We start from the raw sequence: 21,293 nt of genomic DNA on the forward strand, positions 1-21,293 counted from the left end.
TATTATCTAAAATCCCAATAATCTTAAATTATAAATTTAATTAGATATATTTATTCTTCATTTAATATGTTTAGCATAATCGCATATATTATTTAATAATAATACATTTGGAGTGGATAATGAGATTATATAGGAATAGTTTGCAATTAGAATTAATATAATAATATAGTAACTTCCTAAAATCAAAGTTTCATGATCATGATTTAGAATTCATATAATACTAGTCCTAAATCTGAATAATGTGCGAGCTAGTTGAATCATCTAAGATACCAATTAAGAATATCATATATATCTCACTACAAGAAATATGTTATTTAGCCGCGATTTTCCTCCCCATGACAACCGCTGGTGGGAAATAGATGGCTTATGCCACAACAAGTCAACAATGAAATGGGTATTGTTTATTGTCACGAGTTATTGTGCGACGACTCATAAACCATGCGTATAAGTGGCCTTCAGCGACGACATTTGTGTCGTGTTAAAAGGGTGAGCGGGAATTAAAACTAGAACACAGGCCATTAATCAAAAGCCCTTCACACGGTCAGTGTAAAGGATTCGGAAACCATATACGAGCCGAGCCCCAACCTGAAATTTTGCCTCACCTTTGACTACTCTCAGACAGACTCGATCATCGACGATGGTTTCTGAAACGTCGGCGTCCTTCGACTTCCACTTGCTGGTGACAGTTGCCGCCCATTACCACCTCACTGTCACCAGTTCGCGCCACGAGCCAGGTAGGGCGTTTATTTCGCTTTTCAATATCGAGCATCTCTCCCTCTCCCACTTGGTAAATCTCTTCCCTATTGCTGCCTCGTAAGACTTTCACGAGATGTATCTCTGGCGATTGAGCCTGTTTCATTCTCTGGAAATGTTTCCATCTGCTTGTTTAGGTATGAATAGGGGTTTAAAGGGAAGATGATGAATGCTTAAACACAAAATTAGATATCCTGTCTTGGAGGTAGATCTAGCGCATGCTAGGAACTTTATTATACAAGTCTAATTTCAGGATTATTTAATTAGGTAAATATCCTGGTTATTCCTTGGTTATGCACTCCATGTAAACACCTGCTGCCGATTGCCATCTTTAGTTCTTCACCCTGCGAAGGCTAGTTTTTCTGGAAATTACCATAAATTGCGTGATACAGGAATATTTATGAGCTTCATTAATTAGGAAATCAAATAAGTTTCAGGGGGCTAGCATCATGTATAGATATAGAGATTTCCCTGAGCACTTGAGACTGATGCAAGTCCAGGATGATCAATAGGATTTCTCCTGGTGTTTTTCATTAGATCTGTAGTATGTTGATCCAAATTCACCTACACGTTTAGCATACATTGAGGCTCATGAAGTACTTACTTATACATATATATATATATATATATATATATATATATATATATATATATGCCTAGCTATTAGTATGTAATAAATGTACCAAGATTTTGCCATGTCAAGGAGTACTGGCATGAGTTTTTGTAAATTGGGTGCTGCATAACATCTCAGGATTCCACCAATGTGGAATTCATGGCCAAGAAAACATGTGGCCATTTCAATACAATGTCGACTGAGATAACTTGTACAGACTTGAATCATAAAGCATGATTGCCAAGATTTGGTCCATGAACAATTTTCCATTTTCTGTTTTAAATGTGAAATGTTGAAGGAGATTGTGGCTTATCTGGCTTTTTCTTATGAGTGAGAAGGCCAGCAGAAATTCCTCCTCTTTTTGCCCTGTTTGTAACTCAAATTTAACATGTTGTTATAATGCTCCTGCCTTGTGTTCACCCAACCTATATATTTAATTAACAAGTCCTTTGTCAATCTCATAAAATTTTGTGGTCCTATGAATTTAATGACTTGTCACTTACCTAGTACTAATTACCAGCAGTGGGAGAGGGAGAAGCTTATACTGTGCTGTCAGCAAGCTGAACATGTGATCTAATGTTTATCTTGTGGGAGGCACATAATCCTATATAAATTTATGTGTTACAAAACATCATCTTAAATGATTTGCTGAGACCACAAAAGTGTTTAATTTATGATTTTAGTTGAAAGCTGCTTGTGTAAATTATGGAAGTATAAAGTGTGATGAAACATAACACTTTCATGCTGTGGGAGGGTTATTATTAATGCTGTAACATTTCAGCATGCACTTCTTTCCAATAGCCCCTTCTTCAATTGTGACATAGCTATGAATCTTGCCCTGTTTTGCATATGAGAAGCCCCTCTTGGCACTAACTAAATCATGTGGAAGCTGAATGACCAGATGGTTATCCCTGCTGTGCTTCCTGATCTCTGATGCTCTTTACCTCTACTGTCATAATGTAGAGTACCCAATATATATGCCTTATCTTGCCCTCTCTCTCTCTCTCTCTCTCTCTCTCTCTCTCTCTCTCTCTCTCTCTCTCTCTCTCTCTCTCTCTCTCTCTCTCTCTCTCTCTCTCTCTCTCTCTCTCTCTCTCTCTCTCTCTCTCAAGAGCCAGAAATAAACTGTTGGGGAATTTGAGTGTCTGTAATGTACCGGTTATGTTGTATTCTAAAGGTTCTTCCAAAAAGATATGTGTACATTCTGGTTTAATGAGTGTATTAGTCCATGTAAGCAGTTCTCAATTCATTCATAATTGGCCTCAATTCATTCATAATTGGCCTTTATTTAGATTTGCAATAGTTATATATATTTGTACATGAAAATGTTTAGAATATGTTGTCTGTAGGGCATGAAATGTTCTTTTAATGTCCCTTTATCAATTGTTTAACTTTCCACTGTCCACGAAGAGAAAGAAACTTCCTATCTCTACCAGTGACCACAAACATGATTGGACTCATCATCCAATTTAAGGATATCACTTAAAACTGTATTTACACAATGAGTTTTTATATCTAACTCATTGCATCGCAGGCAGCTGACAGTAGTGTTACCTTTAATGCTTACTTATAATTTTTTACAATACCACATGATATAACCTGTCAAAATCCCTCACTACTCATTGTGAGGGATTTTGGCAATTTTTTGTGATAAGTAGAACCTGTCTTCCCTGAGCCCATCCACTCATATATTCCATGGTTTGTCAATTCATTTGTGCCCTTCTTGTGATTTGGCCAGGGTGTTGCTGTTACCATAAAAACTTCTCAGATTAACCACAAAGGTGAGCATCTTCAATTAGTTAGTGCTTGGCTGATTGGATCTTAAACCTTGTATTGAGCTGTTTCCTATGCCATATATGCACTCTGTTCTGTTTGAATATTAATTTTTGACTACTATGTTGCAATTCATAATTATGTTAGTATATTGTTTATCATCCCATTTGCAAATATTGATACTTTCAGCTATAAAGTATAGTGTTTATCTGTGACCAGTGGAAATGATCAAATGCACCAAATTGTTATTGAGTTTGAAATATCTTGTCGACATGGTTATATAGCTGGGCCACGTGGGTAGAAAACTGATGCAATATACATGAGGAATGTTTACAGAATTTCACATTGGAATGAATATACTTGGAAAGTGTTTCATCATAAAGCCTATCACTTCCCAAGCATATTCAGTCCCGAAAATTGGCTAAGTAGGACTAGGAGAACATGCCCTCTTTAAGCTGACCATAGTGTAATCATGCACTTGTTGTATTGCCTAGTTACAAAAAATTGGGTTTCATAATTTTTTTGCTGAACAAGTATAAGAGTAAAAATGCTCTGTTATTTATACGTTATATAATACTTTATATAAAGTATAGCTTCTCATATATGCAATGAGAAGCAATTTGCCTAGCCCATCTCCATAGACTTTAACCCTGGTTCTCAAAGCGCACTTCATACCCGCTTGGGAATTGTCATCGCACAAGGGCTGTATTATTACCACGTATAATTTTAAGATCTCCCGAAACACAAACATCTTTGTCTCCTTTCAAATAGGCAGTTTCTTAAGAACTGCCTATTTCTGTGTGGATAAGATTTAAGGGCCATGATCAACAATTACAGTATATTTCAAAACTGAGTCTTAATTCTCTTAATGTGATTCCATACTATATAGTTGTTCATAGATGTAACTTTCCTTTTTTGCTATTTGTCATACATATTCATACATATGTATATAGAAATATACATATGTATGTATATATATATACATGTGGTGTTCGGGAATTACTAGGAAAGCATCTAGGACCTTAATGTATTCATTTACATATGGTCTTTATAAATCATTACAGCAAACATGTATTGACCACGTCAATACATGGATGCCTTTGACAGTTATCACTCCATACAATGCTCACGAACAATCCTAGCACCCATTTTGCAAATTAAGCTCTTCCTTACTGTTCCAATCTATCTTCAACTACTTTCACGATAAACTAAAATACACTCAATTCATTATGTCCTTTGTGTAACAAGATTGTCCACATACCTGATTTTAACTTGTACAATTCCTATGAACTCAACCAGATGGACAAGGCTTGGATGCATATTGAAGATAGATTGCGTTCCAATGAATATGCTGAAGGCGTTAAACACTTCTTAGATGTGGCGAAGGCCCATGCACCTAGTAGAGACTGCATTAGGTGTCCATGTAGGAGATGCCGAAATCGTACTTTCCATTAGGGGTGGGCAGCGGGGGCCCGCCCCCCGCTACCCCGCCCCCGTCCGCCCTGCCTCCGCATGGGCGGATGGGGTACCCCGCACCGCACATGCCGGGGCGGGGGACCCCGCCCCGCATGAAAAACACTAAGCGGGGGCGGGGGGCGGGCAGGGCTCAACCCCGCCCCGCATTTTATATTTATATTTTTATAAATATATATATTTTATATTTATAAATATATATTTTTATTTTTCAAATTGTATATATATAATATATTACAATTTGTTAAACTTGTTCACAAGAATCACAAGAGAGTGAGACTTGTTCATCACAAGCTTGCATATTAAGTCCCACATTGCTCAAGTAAGACTCTTGTATGGCCTTAGAGTTCTATATAAATGAGGCCTAGGGTGCCCATGGCATATGCAAGCTTGTAATGAACAAGTCTCACTCTCTTGTGATTCTTGTGAACAAGTTTAACAAATTTAAAAATTAGTAACATAATTTTTATATTATTAGTTTTTAAATTATTATTATATATATAAATTTTAATTTAAGATTTAATTATATAATAATTTGGGTCTAAAAATAATATTTTTAGACACAAAAAAATTTTTTAAGCCCATTGAAATATGGGATTCTTGAAGTGGGCGGGGGGCGGGGCGGATGGGGTGTTCGCCCCGCCCCCCCGGCACCGGAGCGGGGGGCCCCGCCCCTGCCTCACGGGGGCGGGGGGCGGATGAAAAATTGATCCCCCGCATCATGCGGGGGCGGGGTGCGGGGAAGGGGTGCACCCGCCCCGCATGATGCGGGTAGCACCCCTACTTTCCATCCCTTGGAGTGGTCCAGGATCACTTGTTCATCATAGGAATTGATACATCTTATACGGCATGGATATTCCATGGCGAGGAGAAATTGTTGCCTGAATTTTCCACAGATTCTGAGGAAGAAGTTCCTCATGCCTATAACTACAATGACTACATTGATGATGTAGACGAGATGTTAGATGACATCCGTGTGGGATCCTTTAAGGATAATTCCTATGGAACAGAATTGAATTTAGATGAAGGGCCTTCACAACACACCGCTCATGATCTGCTACATACTACCTTCGAAGAGTTGCTAGAGAATGCAAGAAAGCCACTTTATCCAAACTGCACAAACTTCTCACAGCTATCATTCATAGTCAAGTTGCTTCACATAAAGACAGTTGGTGGTTGGACTGTGAAGTCTTTTGACATGGTTATAAAGCTCTTGCAAGCAGCATTTCCTCATGCACTGTTTCCTGCCTCATTCCACGAGGCTCGCCGCTTACAACAGGGTTTGGGATTTGGTTACAAAAAAATACATGTATGCCCAAATGATTGTGCCTTGTTTTGGAAGGAGCATGCTGATAAAGATGAGTGCCCTAAATGCAATGCATCTAGGTGGGCCTCAATCCCTCATCTCCAACAAAGGATACCCCAAAAAGTCCTCCGATATTTTCCTTTGAAGCCGCGGTTGCAAAGGCTGTTTATATCAAAGAAGACTGCACAGTCAATGAGATGGCATGTTGAAGAGCGTGTTGATGATCCCAATTTAATGAGACATCCAGCAGATTCCAGTGTATGGAAAGACTTCGATAACAAACATGCTGGGTTTGCCCAGGATCCTCGTAATGTCAGACTTGGTCTAGCCAGTGATGGGTTCAACCCATTCAATAATCTTAGCAAACCGTACAGCATTTGGCCAGTGCTACTTGTGCCTTACAACTTGCCCCCTTGGTTATGCATGAAAGATCCATACGTGATGATGTCATTATTAATCCGTGGCCCAAAGGCTCCGAGAAATGATATAGACGTGTTCTTGCGTCCCCTAATAGATGAGTTGACAGATTTGTGGGTGGAGGGAATTCATACATATGACGCATACAAACGAGAATCGTTTCAGTTGAGGGCAGCCTTACTTTGGACCATTAATGACTTTCCTGCATACGCTAACCTTTCTGGTTGGAGCACGAAGGGTAAGTTGGCATGCCCTTCGTGTAACACTGAGACAGATTCATTGTGGCTTGTGCATGGTCGAAAACATTGTTATATGACCCATCGTCGTTGGTTGGCCCAAGATCACAGTTGGAGGAGGAAAAAGTCAGCTTTTAATGGTAAGGAGGAACATCGTCTCCAACTGAGAATGGTGGAGGGACAAGCTTTAATGGAGCAATTACATGAGGTCTCAAATGTGCAGTTTGGTAAATCAACAAGGAAGAGAAAACGTAAGCCCAATGAACTAAATTGGACAAAAAAGAGAATCTTCTTTGAACTTCCGTACTGGTTAGACTTGGGATTGCGACATAACTTAGACGTCATGCATATTGAGAAAAATATTTGTGAGAATGTGATGGGAACCTTGATGAATATTGAAGGAAAAAGTAAGGACACCGCTGCTGCGCGTATGGATTTGGAAGATCTTGGACTAAGGAAAGAATTACATCTTAGACATGATGGTACGCAAACTTCTATGAGCCTTGCTTGTTATATGTTAAACGTAAATGAGCGAAGGAGTTTTTGTGCACGATTGGCGGAAGTTAAATTTCCTGATGGCTTTGCCTCTAATATTGCCCGGTGTGTCAACATTACTGATGGAAAAATAATGGGAATGAAGAGCCATGATTGTCACATCTTCATGCAATATTTGTTGCCGGTTGTTATTGGTGGGTACCTACGACCGGATGTGCGTCGATGTTTAATTGAGTTGTGTTTGTTTTTCAAAGAATTATGTTCTCGAACACTAGACATAACAATGTTGAAACGGCTTCAAGCTAATATCCCCATCATTCTTTGCAAACTGGAAATGATATTTCCACCAGCATTTTTCGATATCATGGTTCATCTTGCTATTCATCTGCCAGATGAGGCTTTGCTAGCAGGCCCTGTCCAATACAGGTGGATGTACCCATTCGAGAGGTATATGGGTAAGTTCAAAAGGTATGTCCACAATAGAGCCCGTCCAGAAGGCTCAATTGCAGAGGCATATTTACATGTCGAGTGCTTGACTTTTTGCTCTATGTACCTTAATGATATCGAGACTAGACATAATCGAGAGGAACGTAACACGGACACAGTTGGGCCGAGCTCCAAAAATTTGAATATATCGGTTTTCATCCAAAAGGTGCGCCCACTAGGGGCAGCAAGAATGGCATATTTGCCCGACTCTCTGTTGGGCAAGGCCACGTGGTACGTCCTTAATAATTGTCCAGAGATCGAGGACTATTTAGAGTAAGTCCAATTCAGCCAATAATATTTTCTGAATTTTGTCAGTGGAACATCTTTTAAATATTGATATATATTTAAATTTATAGGGATCACCGTAACAAGATGAAAGAAGAGGACCCAACTAATTTCGAGCGTAGGCACCAAATTGAATTTCCAACGTGGTTTTGAGCACGCGTAAGATTTCTTTATTTCATATGCAAGAATATCCCTGTATCGTAACTTAGCCTTTTCATAATATTGTTATTGATAAAATCAAATATCCATGCTAGATTGCCGAGTTGCACTCAATGACTCCCCCCGCTGTGAGCGATGACATATTTGCATTGAGTTGTGGTCCAGATCCACGTGTCGCATCATATTCTAGATGTATAATGAATGGAATTCGGTTTCACACCAAGCAGCTCGAAGGGCGTCGTCGCACCCAAAACAGTGGGGTTGTTGTTCATGGCGAACATCAAGGTTTGCCTGTTGACTTTTACGATGTTTTGCAAGACATCATAGAATTACGCTATATGGGTTGGCGTAAGTGTTTCATTTTTAAATGTGATTGGTGGGACATTGGCGATACAAGAAGGGGCATACATGTTGGGGAGCACTTCACGAGTGTTAATACCAACCGGCAATGGTATAAAGATGAGCCATTCGCCCTGGCTTGCCAAACGTTGCAAGTATTTTACATCAAGGACCCGAATTGGGGGGGAAGTTGGCATGCGGTACACAAGATAACCAATAGGAATGTTTACAATATTCGCCACAATACCTCGGACTTGCATGATGATGCTAATGATGATGATGATGAGTCTGACACTGTTGACTCCGAAGATGAGAGTGACACTGAGGAACGGGAGTACGGCCTGGTTAATGAAACTAGCCCGGAGAGCCTCAATCCACTGACCCAAGGAGATGAAGACCAATTGCCGGTTGATCCGTCAACCCGGTCACCTAAAGAGTTGTCTAGAGAACTCAATGACGCTGATGATTGTATTGATGAGTGAAGCTATAGACGTGTTTGTAGAAGGAGAACACAGAATATTGGTGAAAGACTTGGTACATATTGAAAACCTCAATAACACTATTATTGTATTTTCCAAAGCTATAACAATTTGTAGGGGGGGAACTATTGATGTAAGTATCTACAAGGCTAACCCAGATCATTGTTGTTTTTTTTCTACAAGGCTATTCCATGGTTATAAAATAAGTCAAGAATTCCCCCCCCCAACCCAAACAACAACATACATGAAAATGAGGACAAGTGGATTGTCTAGATTTAATGGGAATTGTTATTCTATTTAAGAGCTTGGGACTTGGTACCATCATCATGAGGGATGATGGTACCAAATGTTTGTATTTATATTGGTGCCTGACCAGGTTTAATTTACTCCATATGCAGACAACGTGTGAGGTTTGTCAAAGAAGGGAAAGCGAAAACACCTTCATGGAAGATAGATGAAACAGTGGTATATAAATAGTATGCCTTCTTTACTTTCACTTGCAATGAGGTTTTCATAGTGTGGTTAGTGTATTGAATCGTCTATTACATTTTCTGCACTAAGCTTGTTAGTCTGCCGCATGTAAATTGGAATTATTTTAACATGCCTATGAACTGGTTGGTACTAGTTGAAATGAATGATGCTTCAGTTTGCCAGTTTCATACATCTAATTATGTGAGCTTATTTAGAATTTTGGTGGTCACCATACATAATTAAGTAATGGAACACAAGGTACTAGTTGAAATATTCAAGGTACTAAGATGGTGCATAGAAGGTGTAATGTTCACAGAGAAAAACTAAAATCAAAGCAGCAGAATAATAATTGAATTAGTCACACTGATATAATTATTATTATTTAGTATGTCCAGGTTTTTCAAACATGTATTTCCTAATAGAAGAAATGGATGACACCAATATAGCTAGCAGTATCCATAAAATGATGTGGTACACGCATGCAAATGGGTTGATCTTCATAAGCAGTCACTCAAACTTATAAACTGCACTAAGTTCGTTTTTCACTGTTCTTGATGCTATCCACTGCTGATAAGGGTGCAGTTAGTCCGTGAAAGCAATGAAGTATTTGTGATTTCTTACGCAATTTAAATGGCATAGTGGTATATAAATATTACACAGATCATATTAATAGTGTAATGCATTGACCTGGAGATGAGTTGATTTAAGTCACATATCAATCCTCAAAATTGATATGTGAATGAGCTACTTTCAGTTTAATTTATTAAATTGCACCTAAAATGAATTTTCAGACCTAGTTGTCAAATTCAACTAGATGCTCTGCAGAATACATTGGGATCATGCAGCAATAACATGGGTTGGGGAATTCCATGGTTATACAGGAAGCCTTGTACCGGTTATTTATTGCATTGTGACATGGCCCATTTTTGTTGCATGCATATTGCTGCATGCAAACAAAAATATTCAGCCCAATGCCTCTGTACGTAAGAAAGACTCAGACTAGACAAAATTGGGAGTTTGCCAATTCTAATATAGGTTCTATAGTATATCCATCAAAGACACATTAATGGATAAATTTAATATTACCAATTGGACACTTAACAGAGGAAACTGGTAGCTGATGGCATTTTCCTGGGATTGAATAGTCACAAGGTGGTCAAACCTGGCATATATTTGGCAGCCTTGCAGAAAGGTTGTACATTATATGGTATATGTAATTGTCACCATCCAGGTCTCTTGTAAGCCACAGATCGGGAATTTTCCAGTATTGCCAACTCAATGAAACCAAGAATGTTTCATTCAGTTAAAATATGGAAATGTAAAGGTAAAGGTCCAAATTGATAAGTGGAAGTGTGATGGACATTTTCCACCTTTATCACCAAGATCACAGTTGATAAAAATACAAGATGAAAGGGGAATAAGGTAAAGGAAAGCATAAAGCAGTTTTGAAAGAATTGGTTTAGGCATAGTGGATAGAGCACCCCAAAATGGGCGTGAACTGGACAGAAATAAATTTTGGCCTAAACCAATGCAAACTTCCTATTGGTTCAATGACTATAATGAAGCTGGTTGCACAATCTTGTAATGGAATATTCCTGTAATTCCATGGTATACAAAAGGCAAGAAAATGCAATTTATATTATACAGAGTCAATAATTCAACCCAACTAAACCACTCATTATATACAATGCAAAAAAAATTATAAACATAAAAACAGGACGTGAATTATTACAGCAAGTTACAAATGATATTCTATTATACAGCAAAAATGCAATTTGATAGTGTTTAATGTCCCTAAAGACCAGAGGAATCATATTTTCACACCGACACAACGTGTAAGCCTATGACTTTGTGAAGCATTTCATTTCAGGATCCCTATGGGTATAGTTTATATACAGATAAATTTGTATATAATGAGATTTATTAAGGCAATGCACAAGTGGGGTTCAGTTCAGGCACTGAATAACGTAACCCAATTAAGGTGTTAAATGCCTGACTATTTTAACATGTCAGGAGAGAAAGCTATCCAAAAAGGACAAGCCTGGCCAAGTAAGCCATTGGGTCCCACAAAAGTAATAAAAACTAACATGTTCTGCTAAAGAATTGTATTGTTCCCGGATTGTATATCATCTTCATGCCAACAAACGCTTATTGTCAACATGTTACTGATTTACAATTCTGTCCAGAATATTAGAACACAAAGAAAAGTAATGTGACAAGGTCCACGAAGATGTGGTAAATGATCTGATATAGGGGTATTTATAAATGAAGTTGCATATAGCATGTTCTCAGGCAGGCCTAAATCCATACATGTGTAGCATACATTGACAGATCTAGTAATGCAAAGGATATATATACTGGAACAAGAGACTTTAATTTCAGGATGTTTATTGCTGGGCAGCCCATTTAATTTGCACATTAAAAGCCTGATATCTGGGAAATACAAGATGTCTAGAGAACCCAAAGGGTACCGAGGAATGGAGCACGCGGGAAAGTTAAAAATTAATTACCAACGCGGGATTTTAATTTTGGAGGCATGAATGACCGTGGTTAAAGTCTTCTGAGCATGAAGTGACAGATATAAGATTTACATCAACCACAGATCATGAGAAGCCAGTAGGGTGGGGAAGTAAGCAACTGGTGGGGGTATTTGAACGAAAAACTGAAAACTTCAAGCTGGATTCTCAAACTGGTTAGCTGCGACAGACAGAAATCTACAAGAGAGCTCAAGACATCTTCTAGTCCAAGAGTTGCTGCCAAACTAACCTATCGAGGCAAGAAAAGGTAAACAGAGTTTTTAACCCCACAAGCTCCAACTTTACTTTACAAGATAAGCCAAGACATATTTATGTTCATGGTTTTCTGTTAAATGGAATAATTCATAAGATGATACGCCTGTTTTCAGAGATGATCGAAAAGTTTGAGTTTGATCTGAATTCTGATCTCAGGAAATATTTTTAATATACGGTAGGAACTTTGTAAACCTAGTTTATGGCCAAAATAAGGTCATACTAGGGTTTGCATTTCAGCCAAACGAGTAGAAGAACATAGTGACACAACAACATGGGTAGTTGGTGGTTGTTGTCCTAGTGGTGATTTCTCTAGGTTTTCCAAGCATGTTGTGGAGGCATATTTCCAATAATTACAGTAGCAGCATACACGGTGTTGAGGTGTTTATGCTTATCTGTGGTTTGAAGCCTGGTGCATTGAGTTGACGAAAAAATCACCACTGCAGTCTTTTCAAATGTATTTTGTCATAAAGCATAAATTAGTTAATGTCATAACAGAGTAAATGGAGACCAGGACTTCATCAATCCTACCCGAAATAGACCAGAACATGCAAATATAATTTCAATGAATTTTCCACCATGTGATAATCTCTGTGAAATGTCATATATAGTCTCTGGGTTGATCATAAAACACAGCCCAATATATTTATATCCGTGTAAAGTGATAGTATGGCACCATAGATCATTGTTATTAAAGTGATTATGGCCCTGTTTTGATAAATCTTTGTTTATACTAAAAATTCAATCATTGAATTTGAAGGGTGAGAAGGCACCGAATATGATAGAATTTTACAAAGAAACACACTGGTCATCCAAGAAGGAGAAATTCATCAATGCAGCAAGTGAATATAATTATGTTAGTTAAATCTTTCCCTCTTAGCTAAATTTATATTTTTTATATAATGGTTGTGTAGGTTGACAGTTTTTCAGTTTCTTTACTGGGTTTTTTTGCTTTGTTTCAGAATATGATGCTTGAGAGGTTGAATGAGAAAGAAACTGAAGAAGACATTCAAGAAGCTGCTGGTGATGTTTTCAAGGAGGTGATGGGGTTCAAATCTGGCTATGCACAAGGGCTGGGCCACTCAGTCATACCTGAGCCCTCCCCGTTCATGAAAAAGAACAAGGCATTTAAACGTATAGCCGAGGAGAATGAAAGGAACAAGGAATCTGCAGACTTGTATAAGAGTAAACTTGAAGCACTATTGGGTGATATGGCTGAGCTTCGAAAACAGTTTTCTGAGCATGACAAACAAATTATGGTCATGTCATCACAGTTGGGGACAAGTAGGGAGTCTCAACAAGAGACTCAAGGAGATGCATAACATCTAGCTGTCTTGAAATTTTTTGATGAAGGTCCTGGGGTTTTTTTGGGTTTTTTGTTCCCCTTAACTTGGAAATGGCAACATATATAAGTGATGACAAAAAGGTATTCATGTATGGGGTGGGATGGGTTGGGATGGGTTGGGGGTCATGTTTTGATCAATAGTATAGTGTTTTAGGACTTGATGTAAGTGATGACAGTAAAAAACTTTGGCGAATACATAACCAGGTATTTAATGGGAAGTGGTTGGTAGCTAAAATTGGTGGTCAAGAGGAATTTCCTAATGGTAAGGCACTAACATGCGTGAGTATCCTATATTATAACAGTTGAGAAGTAGTTATAATTTTCAGGCTGGTGTATATTCATTACCTGAGTGGATATAGTTTATGATGGTGATATTTTTTCCATGCAGGGATACACCAGATTTACTAATGGGCTGGCCAATTGTCACGTGTGATGGCACCAGGGGATTCATGTACACACATTCATTTCAGAGATTCCTATGAATGGCAACCATGCAGAGATGTTTAAAATCTGGAACATAGGTGGACAAGTTCCAGATCCAGTGAAGGTAAAAATCATATTTGCCTCCTTTAGTGGTTTAGTTAATGGGACAAACTTCTCATAGCTTCATGCTGTTGTTATATGCTACTCAGGGTAGACCACATGTTTGTTTAAATTAAATTATATCAGGAAATGACTAGTGGGAGGAAAGAGTAATTAGCTGGAAATCATAATAGGTGGGACTGATGTTAATTGTCAATTTTAGATCATCAAACTTGGACTTATTTTTCCATCGACACAGAACAGGTGGGTACACCTATGTCATAAGGAATGGTGGTGTAGCTTTTATTGTATCCAGATTTGGTTAGGAGGGTATGTTTTATATGAGTCTGCTATAACCTAACCATTAATTATAAATGGTGTAAATTGGGTTCCCATAGTCTAATTTCTGCTTTGTATTTGTCCATTGTTTAATGTCATCGCCTCAATCCTATATATTATCACAGCTACCATATGTTTACACCATTTATCCCTTTGTGTTATGATTGTAAAGGACCACTCAATGACTAATAAATCTATCTGTAGTAGTCAGGAGGTTCTGACTTTGTTGAAGTCAGTTGGACTTTGAAATGAATCATAACATAATGTATGCATGTATTGCAGGTCTTTTCCAACAGAGGCAGGGGGAATTTTCTTACATAGAGATCCAATAGGATATATAACCTGGTGCGTATAACTGGTGACTAAAAGCCCTCTACAAAGGCCAGAAATGAAGGAAATGGAGCTATCTGTTTAATGGAAGTTGGAGGATGGTGAACCTGCATTAAAATGCATGTAGAACGGAAGCTAGATACCTGGTTGTGTAATTAAAGTAGTTGTAATCATGTGCTGGCCATCTTCTCCTTCCCACACAGTTGCAATTAGTGTATTGCCATTTCCATCAAACAATATGGGAATATTCCTGAATACTGTAAATATTTATGTTATGGGGAATTATGTTCCATGGTTGTTTAGAAAGTAGTGTATTATCTCTTTGTTGCGTTCCATAAAGAACCATTCATGTATATTGAATGTTCCAGGTTTGGATTAGGTTTTGTGAGAGAATGGTTCCAGATTTCGTATGGGATTCACATGGAACATGGAACAGATCAAAAAAGTCTAGCAAATACTCATATATACATATTTCCTACAGGTACAAACCATGGAAAACATGTATTTCCTACGGGTGGATTTTGTGGGGCATAATTTTATACATTCTAACACTTTCATAGGTTATCGGGTTTCTTGCCACAAGCCAACTTCATGGGAAGTAAGGAATTCCCACCATCACTATCATGTCAAATTGTGAGGGATATGTTTCTAGCGGGGATTATTTCCTACCACAATAGGTGTGGCTAATATATCTATACCCACAACGACCGATGGAGGTATAAAACTTACTTACCGACGAGTTCCACTAGTGGCAGAAATATATCTACCTAGGAGCTGTTATTGTGGGATTTGCTCTCTAGGCCACGAGTTGCTCTGGTGGAAGAAATACTCTACCCAGGAGTACTAATGGTCTTATATGTTTAGTTTCCACAATTTGATTTGGTGCTATTTAATATCTTGCTCACGAGTTCATATCGTGGTATTGAATCCATTGGCCACGATTTCATCTGGTGGAAAAACGACTTCACCCACGATATCGTATGATGGCAATAGAGATATTATCCACAGGCTGGTATGGTGACATTCTCTCATTTCAATGAGATTGTAGGAAATCCAATGAACTTTTGCCATGAGAACTGAAGTCTTCAGCCACGGAATATGCCGTGGCTAAAAATGTTTAGTCCCCACCAATTACAGTCACCATGGCAAATAATAGTATTTGTGGTCAGTTATACGCCACGAGCCTCGCACGGGCGAAACTTGTGGGTATATTTTTTTTACCACTAAAACAGCATTTTTAGCCACGATTAACACCCTTGGGGAAAATCGATATATCTTGTAGTGTCTTCTAAATATTTTATTTTAAGATATTTGAAATAAGTCTAAAATGTTTTTTAAAATTTATAAAATTTCTTAAATTCAAACTATATCCTCTACCGAAAAATAAATAAATAGTTGAAGCTAGAATCCATTTTTGTGGACTTTGCTTATTTTTAAGAATATTATATGATAAAGTTTCACCTCTTTATATTCTCTCTTTAAAATACTTGTATTTTGAAAACTAAAAATTATTATCGATAACTTGATTAAATATTAATCTTCATTCAAAAATTTTACTATTAAATTATAATTATCAATTTAATTAGATGTAATATTACTGTTCATTGACCGTATTTAGTTATTCTCATCATTTTTTCTTTCTTTATAGAGTTTGTCTGCACGATAACAGTTACTAAAAAATGCGATATATATAGCTTTAGAGTGGTGGTGCTAAAAGTATTAATGGGAAAGCATCTAGGAGAACTCCTGTCCTCATTATCATCATCAACATCATCACAAAATATGATGCTAAATGAAATATTAGACCAGCACCTGCCATCTCAAAATCGTCTAATTGGACGAGATATTTTGCTTGTTGCCATTATAGCATTTGCATGCCTTCACACCCAACCAAAGTCTTGCCTACAATGAAATGTGTATCACAAGAATTTTTATCTTGCAAGAAGCCGAATGTCAAACTTGACTACAGTTTCCCTCCTGCAGAAAATATTAGTTATAATACTGAGTTTTGGTTAGAAACTCTTATTTGCGGTGAATATACAGTGGCAAAAAAATATTTGAGGTGGTAAAATCGATGCAGATAATAATTTGCGACCTAAAGGTCATATTTTCTACATTTTGCAGTGAAATTATTTCGCCACAAAAAAGCCTATGAAAAATAAAAATAAAAATCTTACAAATGAATATAAAAGAAATTTCTTATATATTCACTTATAAGATTTTTTTTCTCTTTACTTTTAATAAACAAACATAAAAAAAAAAAAAATTAGAAACAAGAATGCTCTTTATAATAACAACGACAGTTCCCAGTTAAGTGGCACTGTATTAGCAAAAGTGCCTAAATGGCCAAACTGGCAAAAGTGTCTAAATCAAGAAAACCCAACTCTTGAAGATGCCACGAAAACATTAATCTGCTCCATGTCGCGGCTGTTTATCTTATTGATTTTTTTTTTTTTATAGATTCAGAAAGAAACAAAAAGAACACAGGTTATAGATTCAGAGAACATATATATTGTGAGAGTTCAAATACTACTATGTGATTAAGGCAATACTAATTTGTGGCTTGGATGGGTCTCTTCAGTCGCATGAGTAGTGAGAATCTCAAGCTGTAAAGACAAGCTAAAGGCAAACTAATATAGCTGCAACAAAATTCCAGAAAAAATGTATTGAATATACCTGCAAGGAAGGTGGCATTTAAATACAGAGTAAACTATTCAGGTGCAAAACATACATGTATCTCTTTAACTGACTGCCTAGAATAGGTTGATATGACATATGCTTGAGCCACAAATGATAAGTAAAACTTACAAATATTTTTTTATGAGTAATAAAAAAGATAATGACTTACATTGCTCTGAAAGTTGCTCTTTTTTGTAGCAAAAGCCAGTCACCCATGGTCAGGAAGCTAGAAACAGAAAAGCTTGAAAGCAATACACGTTTTAGGCAAGGAACAACAACTAATTTACTGCATATATACACAGGAGCTAGTGGAGAAATGTTAAAAAAATACACTTACCAAGTAGTAAATATCTTAGAAAAAAAACAAGACAAAAACCAAACATTATGCCTTTTGTCTTCTTATCTTAGAAAAAACTGTCCAGATTTGTTGAGAAAAAGTAGTATTTACCTTACTATGTATGTTTAACACTAGGAATAGCACTGCAAATAGAACCATATGATTGGACTACAAAATCTGGCATCCATAATTTATCCATCTGACCAACATAAGAGATATCCTTAATAAGTTACCAGCCATACCGGCTGAAGTAAGTTAGAAACCACAGAGCAATAAAAAGAGTGCGGCAACATTTTCTCCAAACTTTCATGTTAGTGAACCCTTCCCACGCACAAAACACTAACAAAGAAGAAGAAAATCTTACATGATTAAGGAGACAGATGGAAGTAAGCATATACATGAGTTTTCACCAAAACCAATGGAATATATATGGTAGCTAAGCATGGCAGCTACTTCAAGTAATAAACCAGTATAAAGAATCAAACAATGGAATAAAGAAACAATATTGCAATACATGTTGCAAATTGCAATATACTAGCTTCTCTTCGTACTTCAGATTAACAATATTCCCATCTCAAAAGGTCACGTAGTTGTGAAACTATTTTACATGAGGGGCTTAGTTGCTAAATAAAACAGGATTAATACACCAATGAATCCACAACAAAGATTTTAGGTATACATGACTCTTCCATTCAAAGGATACCCAGCTTGTTTTGTTCACACAATTCCATCCAAGATAGAATCCTCGTCTTTTAAAAAATGCTCATGTTAATACAACTACACAAAACTCATTGTTATCTTACACCTAAAAACCATAACCCTTCATAACATCAACTGACCCCAAAACCACACCCAATATACTCGTCAATGGCCAAACTGTGCAAATCCACAACTGTCACCAAGAATTCAATCATCTGAAATCCCTCCCAACAATACAAATTAAAGTGATTAATTTTTTGCAACAATGCCCACAATCCATTAAAACTCCCATCCTTTAATCAAACCAAAATCCAACTCCACACTAATAAAGTCTAGGTTTACCTACTGTCCATGGTGACAAATCTTGAGTTTGAGGGTCTGTTCCTTCCCATTCAACAGCACCAACATGCCCAGCAATCAGTCAAAGTGAATAAACTCCCTCCAAAATTTCAGTTGGATAAATGACTCCCCTACCCTTTCATCCATGGCAGATATTGAAGTGTGAGGGTAGTCATCAGCATCGTCATCGGTCAATGTAGAAGATACAGCCACTTTTAGCCCCAACTCTACAATCAAGGCATGGAGATTGCCAGAACAGCATTAACACCTTCAGGAGGAAGCATTGATTTCCCACCAGTAGTATCAAATGGCTCAAGAAGGGTAGCCCATGTATCCAGCAAGATATCATGGCCCACCTAGCTCCATGTCTCCTCTTCAGTGTTACCCATCATAGGGACTTTAATGACCTCACACATTAAGGTGGATAATAGGGTAAGAGCGCCAAAAGGCCTCATGGACTTCAAGAGTTGGTCAAACACAAAGGAAGTTGTTACATTTGCAACAGACAACAATACACGACAACCATCGAGCCTCTCACTTTCAATTTTCTACATTCAATCGATTTTGAAACTACATCAGGAGGATCAATCCAGTCTATCATCCCTGAGGGCAGCTGCAGAAAATGATGTTCATGTATTTTTCCATTATCGGAAAGAAAAATGGTTAATGTGACCTGTCAATGAGCAGGACTTCAAAATTAATTTACGAGCAGAGACTGCAATAGGGCAGTCAATCCAATAACCTTCATACAAAAACTTCTGTCTAAGCGCCACATATAAGCTCAGGAGCCACCCTATATGGCCACTTGACAGCAAAACATCATGCCAAGCAGGATCAGGCTGCACTAATGTACACTCAGATCCCCTAGGTGAATCAATATCATGCCTAGCTACTGTAGAGAAAACACTTATACTGGATTTCATGCTGTTGTTGTTGTACCGAAAATCCCAATTCAGGATCTGAAGCATGAGGCGCAATGCAGCATTATAAACTTTAACCTCTGATACTGCACAGTTGGGTTCAATTATCCTGTTTGTGACACTTACAGCAACATTTCGAGCCCTAATGATCTCCGGGATTGCTCCTGAAACTCCCTAGGAAGGCCCATGGCACTTGAGCTAGATGGAGAAAATTCAGATACCAAAGATTCCTAAAAATTGACTTCAATGAACTGCACGTCTATCACATGAATGCCAAGAATTGACTGGTTTACCTGATAAAAAAATAAATAAATAAATAACCTCATTCTCCACAGCCGTAAAATCGAGCCAGCCCCTTTTCATGCTAACCTTCATAAACTGAACACCAAATCCTGGTTTTCCATCATCTTCCCGATTGTCAAAATCCTGCAGCTGAGGTGATACCATTTGCACCTTATTTGATGGGTTCTTTAGAAGCTCAATAACCACCGGGCTATTACAATTTATCCCCTCAGGAGTTCTTTACCTTCCTCTATCAAATGGCCCAAAAACACCCATTTGTGGTAAAACATCAAACAACTGAGGAGCAGGGTTCATATCTACTGAAACTTGGAACCTCAAAAAAATTTTCCATTTCTCTCCACCAGAGATTACAAACAAGGTTTAAAAAAAAAAAAAAAAAACTCACATACCTCAAAATGATCTTCATTTGTATGATGTGCACTGGAATCTCGACAGAAACTGACATGTGCACCCCCTTTAGGAGGGCCAGCTCTGTCCTCCTCTGTCATCCTCGTACCACCCCTTTGAAGGCAGTAACCATATCTTTGAAGGCAACAGACTGGTGATACCGGTCAAGGAATAAGTGAGTGTTATAGTCCAAATCAAACACGTAAACGAAGAAGAACCCAACCTAATTCCTCCGGAATACTAGCCACCCTCCGAAACTCCTCTGCCGAATCCGTCAATATCTGATGAAAGGAAAATGCTTCAGACCCCGCTCGTTGATCCCGCTTTCTCTTCCCGTTTGACGTGGCCCCTCCACGGTGCACTGCTTTTATTTATTTTATTTTATTTTTCAACGTTGCGTAAAACACATCCCCCGAGCCTAGTCTCCTTCTCCATCGCCCATTGACATCGACTTCGCCCCCCAGCCCCACGAGGGAGTCTCCCCTCCCCTCCATCTCTGACCTCATCTCTGAAGTCCAAAAAGATTCCAAATTCCAAACCCACTGAACTCTCCAGAAAATAAAGAGAGCCAAAGAAGAAGATTAGAACAGGACTGGTACAACCACTCATATAGCACGTACGCGGTCTATCCCTAGCCATAGAATTAGGGACGTAGGCACCTACGTTGGAACAGATATATACATACAAATACACACAATACCAAATTCTTCTCTTTATTTCTATTAAGAGAGAAGTTTTCTTTCTCCTCCCCATTGCAGATAGATGAAACCTTTCATATATAGTGACTATTGTGACTATTAGTAGGGGTTTTGTACTTTTTTTTTACTCTTTTTATATAGTGACTATTGTTGTAAAATTGAAGAAAAACAATAAGTGAATTGAAGGAACACTATATATGAAATTAGTTCTTTTAAGAACTCAATATTATTTCTCTCAACTTCTTTGTGTGTGTTCCACAAATGCTCCTCAAGACTTTCTTTTATTTACATTTTAAGATCTCCTTAGACACCTAGGGGATT

The 21,293-nt window shown here is 37.8% G+C and overlaps 1 protein-coding gene and 1 long non-coding RNA gene across 2 annotated transcripts; one reads left to right on the forward strand and one right to left on the reverse strand.

Moving 5' to 3' along the window:
* Positions 1-637: 637 nt before the first annotated feature.
* LOC122277050 lies at positions 638-13,396 on the forward strand. Its single transcript, XM_043086931.1, has 6 exons — positions 638-734; positions 5,440-7,718; positions 8,092-8,803; positions 9,191-9,279; positions 12,835-12,930; positions 13,037-13,396. The coding sequence occupies exons 1-6, from the start codon at positions 638-640 to the stop codon at positions 13,394-13,396; spliced, it is 3,633 nt and encodes a 1,210-aa protein (XP_042942865.1).
* Positions 13,397-16,279: 2,883 nt separating this feature from the next.
* Positions 16,280-21,062, reverse strand: LOC122276213. Its single transcript, XR_006228797.1, has 2 exons — positions 17,459-21,062; positions 16,280-16,587 (listed from the first exon to the last, which is right to left on the reverse strand). It is a non-coding gene; the product is annotated as an uncharacterized LOC122276213 (long non-coding RNA).
* Positions 21,063-21,293: the final 231 nt, after the last annotated feature.

Source organism: Carya illinoinensis, chromosome 9 (assembly GCF_018687715.1).
Source record: "Carya illinoinensis cultivar Pawnee chromosome 9, C.illinoinensisPawnee_v1, whole genome shotgun sequence".
NCBI classification, from domain to species: Eukaryota; Viridiplantae; Streptophyta; class Magnoliopsida; order Fagales; family Juglandaceae; genus Carya; species Carya illinoinensis.